Below are 8,602 nucleotides of genomic sequence, written 5' to 3' on the forward strand. Positions count from 1 at the left end.
GAGACTGAGAGGCTGGAAACTGTTCAGTATTTCACAAGAAAAAAAGCAAAAATTGGGTGTTGTGGTGGGTCAGTGGTCTAAGGTGTGAACCATGTCATCTGCTGAATAAAGCCAAAAAAAAATAAAAATAAAAATTTTAAAAAAATTAGAGAAAAATCAGAAAAAATAGACATGATAAAAAATGTGTAAAGTAGATATATTGTATGTTTTGTGTTTTTGTTCCTATTCCTTAAGTCATCTTGCAGGCCCCCGCCCCCCAGGTTGAGAACCACTGCTCTGGAGAAACATGACAGATATCAGAGAAACAGACTTGTGACCTAATAAAGTTTGTCGGTTCAAATCCCCCCAACCAGCTGGTGGAGACCTGGGCAGGGGAAGGAATAACACTTATCCTCCTTAACAGCTGCTGTTGAGGTGCCAGTGAGCAAGGCAGCGGACTCCCAGCTCAGCCTTTTTCATATCAAGGACCCTAATCCAGTCCACATTAGAGCCACAGACCCCCATTTGATGAGTCTCTTGGACCCAAATCTGAGAATATTTTCATTGTCAGATATGATTTAGTGCAGAACTCCATGACTGTCTGTGTTGCAGGTAGAGAGATAACAGAGAAACTATGATCAGAACAGTCATTCTTCTACATTCTCTAATGGTGTTAACTTATTGTAAATGAAATAATGCTGAAGTTTAACAATTCATCAGTTTGCTGGGGACCCTCTGGAACCCCCTCAAGGACCCCTGGTGGTCCCTGGACCCCACGTTGAGAACCACTGCAGTAAGAGGACCGGTCGTACTGGTCAGCTCAGTGTGAATGTGTAATAATACTGTAAAGTGAAACGACCTTCCCTGCAGAAATAAAGATCCTATAGGCCTAGATACCGAGCCTCCATCAGAGCCTGGAGTGTCAGAGTTAACACAGCAGGAGTCACATGTCTGAACTTCAGATCCTAACAGGGACGACCTGTCGAAACCTCCGCTCCGCCGCCCCGTTCAGACCGGCTGACTCATATCTGACATCTCAGGTGCAAAGTAAACAAGATTTTCTACCAGTGATAAACTGGATTAGAAAATGCAGCGGTCTCGGAGCCGGTTACGACTCTGTGCGGTTATGTTGAATTGCATTGTTGACATGTTTGTGTGAACCCAACCCGGGGGCCCCTCAAACCCCTTTGCGGGTGCACTTCGGCCCCTGCGCCGTGTGTGAAGCCCTATTGTCCCGGGACCGTGTGTCAATATGAACTGTGATACCGCGTTGGTTATTATCAATATGTGTCTGCTTCACTGGCAGCAAGATAAATTCCCGCACATTTACTGCACTTGGTGAACAAAGTGAGTCAGACCCTGATGTGTCTGCAGGATCATGCCTCTGAAGCTAAACGCCCTCCAGATATACAAACTGATAGATCTGCTGGGCTGGAACAGATTCTGTCTCAGTCCTCTTTGTACAATTTTACAAACTTGTTTGTCCTGACTCTATTTGTACTTTCACTTTTACTCTAAATGAAACTTTGAGGACCAGCCTCTCCAGTTACAGGCTTTGCTCTCTCTGATACTAAATATTTCATAATTCTGCATAATGAAATATCAGGCTTGGCTTTTCCAAACAATCACACACACACACACACACACACACACACACACAGAGTATGGCGGCAGAAAGCTCTTTTCCACGGAGCCATTGGAAAGCTAATATGTGAAAGACTACATTCAGGCTCCTCGTTCCGGCTCCTGAGCTCTGATCCAGGTCCGGGGTTTACACGAGACCGACTGAACCCCGTTTGAATTGACGGACGTCCGCGGGAGCCAATCGCCGCGCGCCATCCGCCAAAGCCGTGTTTATTCCACTTACTCGCCCAATCAGCGCGCTCCTCCGCCGCCGAGTGCGTCATCAGAGTAGAATGTGAATGTGGGTTGCCTGAGCCGTGCCACACTCTGCTCCCATCCCCCATCCTGAACGAGCAATGGCGGCCGGTTTTTTGCCGCTTTGTCCTTCTCACATTCAGCTTGTAAAAGCCATGTGTACTAAACTCGGTAAGGAAAATACGTGTTTGCCCTTGTGTTTCATAAGAATGCGCGTCAGTTCATGAGCACATTATAATTATTTTTCGCACTTGTCTCATCGCATGTCTGTCTTTTCTCGCACTGCTTTTTTTTCCTCCTCCACGGCGGGGCTTCTCTCCGGCTCTAACAATGGAGCTGGAGGAAATGAGGCCACCGGCACTGTAACGTTACTGCACCCGCTCACTGACCCGCCTGCACACACTGAGCCCGTGTGAAAACCTTCTGATGTATGTTTTATCGAAGCAGATTGTGTATATATGTATGTGTGTGTGTGTGTGTGTGTGTGTGTGTATCGACCTTGGCGCACGAATTGATGGGCTGTTATATAAAAAAAAAAAAAAAAACGCGGAGTGTCAAGTGCGCACATACAGAAATGAGTGAGAGGGAGTTTCAAACATGGTCGGGAAGGGGAGGGGCGTGCGGGCGAGGATCAAGGGCTGTGATGTGACATGGCCGCGGTGCTCCACATTTACATTCATTATGCCTTTTTATTTGTTTGATAAAGGGCATGTGCCGACACACGAGGTGTAAGTAACGTTAGAAAGCCCAACTGCCCCCCGAACTGTCCCGTTTCGTCGACATTTCGCCTTTTTGCCCCCAAAGACTTTGCCTCTATTCCCTCGCCGCGGCGGTGGGCGGGAGAAGCGGTCGGTAGTCGCCGCTTGAATCGACGAGACCAACATCAATCAATCAAATTGTAGCTACGTCAACCGATGCTCGCCTATTCGACATGTTTGGTGCGTAATTCGGTTTAAACCGACTTTTCTCGGCCCCCTGAAGTCAAACGTCCTCTAACCGTAAAGGTTTCGGTGGTTTGGTTCGGTTTAATCCACCGAATTGTTTGATATTGTTGAGAAAGGACAGTTGCGGTAGCGGGGGTGAATCAGACGGACAGGAGGGGGCGTGGCCTCCGGGTTTAGAAATTCTATCCATTGTTCCACTCCAACGCGCGAGGCGCACACCTCTGTGGATGCCTCGGCCAATCAGGGGGCGCCGGCCGCCTCTCAACTCCGCCCACAAGCCTATATTAAAGGCTCGGCCGTCAGCAGCATTGGCCACTGGCACAATATAATACTGATTGATCCATAGCCGAGGAGAGGGATTTACTTTATTCAACCTTTAATTTCAACCGTCCTTTATTTTATTGAACTAAAACAATGGCAGACACACAAGTTGACTCCGGCTCGGATATCTCTGCCAAGGTAAGGAAGGTGTTTCCATCCCTCCAGCGGGGCTACAGCCGGGCTCCTCTGCCTCTAACCTACATTTTAAAGCCTTTTTCGCCTCTTCGTCGCTTGGCGCTCATTCGGACTCTTCAAACTCGGAGACTCGGAGCCTGCCGGGGGATAAAGACGCGATAGGCCGGTACTTACATCTTTTTGGAAGGCGGGGATGGAAAACGGTCCAGTTTAAACCGGGGGTCTCAGCATCGCATAATGGAAACAGGCTGCATTTAGCAGCGCTGTGTCTCATTGTCCGGAGAGTAACAGTCTGCGCGGGTTCTTTGTTTATACAAGCGGCTCGGTTCCTCTCCAACACGCACAGAACCTGTGGGAACGGCAGGTACATTTAACACGGTTCGCTTCAGCACACACCTCACGGGCTTTTGGACTCGTTATCCGCGGCTCTTAGTGCAAAATTGATTCGCCTATAGTGGCGTTTATTCAGACGGACCGCTTAATGCAAATGCAATCAAATGCAAATCCCATTTCACTTTGAGAGAAACGGCGTTGTGTGGGTTTGTTTTACTGATAGAGCTGGAGCGGGAGCGGAGGCTGAGCGGCGGAGGAGCGGGGCTTTCCGTCGCTCCAGCCGGGGTTTGTAGTGTGAAGTTGGTCCGTTTGAATGGAGGACAGGTAGTGCGTAATTTACACCAATGTCAACTTTCGGGTCGCCAATTACAGCCTTAATTGCTCTTATTTCATTGTTTGTATCGCGTTTCAAAGGCACCGACAGGCCTGCGCGATCCGACCCGGTTTATTTACGGACTCGGCAGGTCGGATGCTGGTCTCGGGTCTGGTTCAGCTCGTTCACCGGAGATAGAAACACATCGAGCTACGGCTTCCGCTTTTTCTTCTTTATTTTTGGAAGCTGATTTCAGGTCCCGTTTGTGTCTCGGGGGGAAAGTTTTCTGCAGCCCCACTTCTTTATTTTCCGTGTGTGTGTGTGTGTGTCCAGGCTGGGTGAAGGTGTGATGTGATGGAGCTTTTCCTCTTTGTAATCCGTCGATATTACGGGCTGCTGTGAGCTTTCCTCTCATGTTGACCATCTTTATGCTTTTTAATGTTTATTCTGGTCCGGTCGGACTTTGGATCGGAGCGGGGAAACTTTAATGATCCCCGGGGGGAAAGCGGGTCGCTGCAGCAGAGAATAGGACATAACCCAGATAATAAAACACACAGCGAGAACATGAGATCATACGACATATAATTACAACTAATGGCCATAGGGAGGAGGGGAGAGGAAAAGTTTGGACTCTGTTAATAATGGTAATCCGCGGCGCTTGTCCAGCCACTATTTATAGTTGTGGAGCATTTTTACGCACAGGCGCCTTTTACGCACGGTCGGATCGCCAAGCTCAGAGTTGATCTAAACCTTATTTGTCTCCTATCAAGGAGCTGTTGGATGATGCTGATAAACGGCTTAAGGGCTAAACAGATTATGTAAACCAATCAATAAAACTATATATCTGATTTAGGCGTGCGTGCGCTGAGGATAATAGGCAGCGAACGGACGGTCGACAAAACAAGGAAACGGAGAGCTATAAATAGGCACCGCGAGAGGCTTTCCGCTTCGAAAAAGCCCCAAAATGTGTTTTTGCAGCGGGTTCGGCGGCTGCCCGGCGGCGGCCCGGTGTGTTTTCGGTCGGTTCTGGCCGCTCTCTCGGCTGCCATGTGTCGTCTTCTATTGTCCTTTAAAGCCTCCGTTAAAAGCGGCCAGCGTCGCGCTCGCTGCCTCCTGCGCTCCTCAGTATTATTTAAACGGAGCGGTGCATCCTGGGTATTGCAGTGCTTTCCCCGGGCGTGTCTCGTGACATATGGCGGCGACGACAGCCCGTGGAAGACTACAATACCCAGAGTGCCCCGGGGGCCACATCAAAGTATCAGATTACAACACATTAAAGTGGATGGAGTGGGAGGGGAGGAGGAGGGGGGCGGGGTGGAGGTGGGGGGGCGGGGGGTGTGGGTCTGCAGACCAATATGGTGTTTAAATAAGAAGCCTTCATTCTGACAGAGAGATTTGAAGAATGTGCAGCTTCCCGCAAGCACTTTACACTTCACACTCCTAACTGGGTCATTAAGTAGAAGAAGAGTCAGCTGCAGTTTGAAGTCAGAGGAACATCGACCTGCAGCTGAGAACCTGGATCCTCATTACTGCTGTTTTGAATCTGTGGATCTAAAGCGTTCCTCTTGTCTCCCGCAGGACCTGAAAGAGAAGAAGCTGGTGGAGGAGAAGGAGAACGGCAAAGATGCCGCCACCAACGGAAAGGTATTCCTCCGCCAGAGTCCGACTTTACTGATTTGTAGGAGTGTCGCTTCTTTAAAAAGTCGGCCTCTCTAAACCCGATGTGTTCCCCCAGGAGAACGAGGAGAACGGCGAGCCCGAGGTAGACGACGAGGAGGACGAGGACGTGGACGAGGAGGACGAGGAAGATGAAGGAGAAGGTGTGTGGAGTTGTTGTTGTTATTTGTTTTTGTCGTGGCGGTTCGACGGCTCCGCACGCTCTCCGAAACTCTGCTCTGACTGACGGATCTTATTTCTTTGCAGGCGACGGCGACGACGATGACGAGGAGGATGACGATGACGAGCTGGAGGGAGGCACAAAACGGGCAGCTGAGGATGACGAGGACGAGGATGAGGTGAGGCGAGGCGTGCCCTTTGACCCCGAGCGGCGGGTCAGTCAAACTGTCGACTCTGGCGATAGCGAGCTTCCCCACTAACCAATCATCTCTCTCTCTCTCTCCGCCTCTTTCAGGACGACGTCGAAACCAAGAAGCAGAAAACCGACGATGACGATTGATGCGTTTCCCCCCGCCATCCTGCTGAAACACTTCCTGATTCTTCACCTTTGACCCTTTTTTTTTGTGTCGGAGGTGGAGGGGCTGGAGGACTGATTTAAAAAAAATAATAATAAAAAAAAAAAATCAAACATGGTCATTAGCAAGTAGAGTTCAACATCCATGTCCACTCTCTCTCTCTCTCTCTCTCTCTCTCTCTCTCTCTCCCCTCAACCGCGACAAATTTTCTAGAGGAATCCACCGCCACAGCAATGCAGAATCCGGCTCAACCTTCTCAACGACGTAACAACACAAAAGGAGAATTTGTTTGTATTTTTATTTACATTTTATATTTTTGTACATATTGTTAGGAGGGGGGGGTCAGTTTCTCTCGGCAGCAGCGATCTCCTCAGACCAAATCGGTGCTTCTTTACGAAAGATTTTACTTGGTTGACCATGTTACGATATCTCAACAGATGACAGAAAAAAGAAAAAAAACCATGGAAAGAAAACCTGTTAAGCCGTTGAACTCAGAGCATTCCAGTAAATTTAATGTATGTACTTTAGCTGTACCATAACTAGTTTGTTTGTATGGGAGGGCAAGGCCAAAGAAAAGGAGCCTCTTTTCTTTTTCCTTTTATTTTGTTTTTGTCAGCGACTTTTTGTTTTATGATGGCCTGTTTTGATGTATGTGCGAAGTTTGTTGTTTGACAATAAACCGGACTTTTATTTTGTGAGTTGTATTTTGCATCTCTGCTGGTTCTTCTCTCTGGCGGTCTGCCAGACTGGAAATAAAGACTTTAATAAATAACTCTTTCAGTTTTAAAGGCAGAGCAGCAGCAGCCTGGTGTCTTTGCGGGGTCAAAGGTCACCTGGCCGCCGCTCCGGTCCAGCTGAGGACAGAGTCAGACTGAACCTTCACTTTGTTTCCACTGGTCGAGTCTCACTGAGTCTCCACTTTCCCTCTAAGTCCCTTTAACTGCAACTCCACTTGACTTCCTCAGCTGTCTTATAATAAAGATAATGAAACTTTATTTATACATGCAGCTCTAAAAGCAGAGGTTACAAAGTGTTTTACAGGCAGGAAGAAAGCTAGAATTAAGAATTAAACAAGCTCAAAATGGGAAACAAAAGAGCAGGAAAACAAAATTGAATAAAATAAATCTAAACAACACAATATTAAAGGTGGACAGAATCCACAGAGCCGGTCTGACAGCAGCAGTGGAACCTGGTTTGTCCTCAGTATTTTCTTCCTGGTTTCTCTGTCGGTCTAAAACAAACATGACTGATCCTGCCGGAGCAGAGAGGCGCTCTGCTCTGTCCTGTCCTGTCCTGTCCTGTCCAGTCCTGTCCTGTCCTCTATCCTCCTCCTGTCCTGTCCTGTCCTGTCCTCTGTCCTCCTCCTGTCCTGTCCTGTCCTGTCCTCTCTCCTCTATCCTCCTGAAGAGACAACAACTCTGATTAACACTGATTCTGAAACACTGCTGATGGAGGGAAACAGACAATAATACAGAGAATAATGTTAAAAATACACTGATAAGTTTCTGTTGGAAATGGAAGATAATAAAGGCTTAGTTCTCATATTAGCAGCTGGTTAGCTTTGGTGTGAAAAATATATTATACAGCTATATTATTATTATTATTATTAGTTATAGCTATTCTCATCACTGCAAAGATGCTGCACTTATTATTCTGCAGCTGGTTTTAATGTTAGACATCTGCAGCCTCTCAAGAATAGAATAATACAGTTGCTTTCTATTTTTTTTTTATATTTTAGAAACACCTTGAGTTTCGTTTTTTTGGAGATGTCACATGCATTTATTTTATTTTATTTTACTTTTTTTTTGTATGTATATTCAAGATTTTTTTTTCTTTTTGCTGTTATACACGCCTCAATATTTTTTTGTCTCTTTGGCTTATGTTTTATCTTTTTTTTCATGTGCAAATAAATAAACTATTTTTTTCTTTATTCTTTTTATTTAAACTTTATTTGAGCAGGTTCGTCCCACTGGGTTTAAAATGTGTTTCTAAAGTCAGAGGCCAGGAGAGCAGCGTCCAACAAACAGACGAGTTCAGACCAACAAATAATAACTAAAGTTCAGATAAACTAAAGGTCAGGATCACTCAGTAAGTCCTTATAGGAATATTATAGGAATATTATAGAGATCCCACAGAGGATAAACAACATGAAGGAAATGAGAGTCTCTATAAACCACACACACACTATGAACCCTATAGGAGTATTATAGGAGTATTATAGAGATACCATAGGAAATGAAAACACCATGAAGTAATTACGATCACTATACACTCACTGAGTACTACAGACACACTGTAAGGCTCTAAAGGAATACTATAGGAATATTATAGTGACTCCTAAGGCCCTACAGCAATATTATAACAGTTCTTAAGTCTCTATATGAATATTATATGTCTCTATAGTAATATAATAGTGATATTTCATGATAGAATAGGCTAAAACAAGTAACCTAACATTTAGAGTCCTGAAATAGATTCTCCCACCCCTTCCTCTCACACACACATAC

At 46.2% G+C, this 8,602-nt stretch overlaps 1 protein-coding gene across 2 annotated transcripts; it reads left to right on the forward strand.

The window, feature by feature from the left end:
* The first annotated feature begins 3,100 nt into the window (after window positions 1-3,100).
* Window positions 3,101-6,799, forward strand: ptmab (prothymosin alpha b). Of its 2 annotated transcripts, none has more exons than XM_078287779.1 (5): window positions 3,101-3,260; window positions 5,482-5,547; window positions 5,639-5,723; window positions 5,827-5,918; window positions 6,035-6,799. In XM_078287779.1, the coding sequence occupies exons 1-5, from the start codon at window positions 3,216-3,218 to the stop codon at window positions 6,077-6,079; spliced, it is 333 nt and encodes a 110-aa protein (XP_078143905.1). In that variant the 5' UTR covers window positions 3,101-3,215; the 3' UTR covers window positions 6,080-6,799. The 2 variants fall into 2 exon arrangements, with proteins under 2 accessions (XP_078143905.1, XP_071764989.1); XM_071908888.2 differs by having other exon boundaries at window positions 5,878-5,918.
* The last annotated feature ends 1,803 nt before the right edge of the window (window positions 6,800-8,602 follow it).

This window comes from Centroberyx gerrardi, chromosome 13 (assembly GCF_048128805.1).
Source record: "Centroberyx gerrardi isolate f3 chromosome 13, fCenGer3.hap1.cur.20231027, whole genome shotgun sequence".
NCBI classification, from domain to species: domain Eukaryota; kingdom Metazoa; phylum Chordata; class Actinopteri; order Beryciformes; family Berycidae; genus Centroberyx; species Centroberyx gerrardi.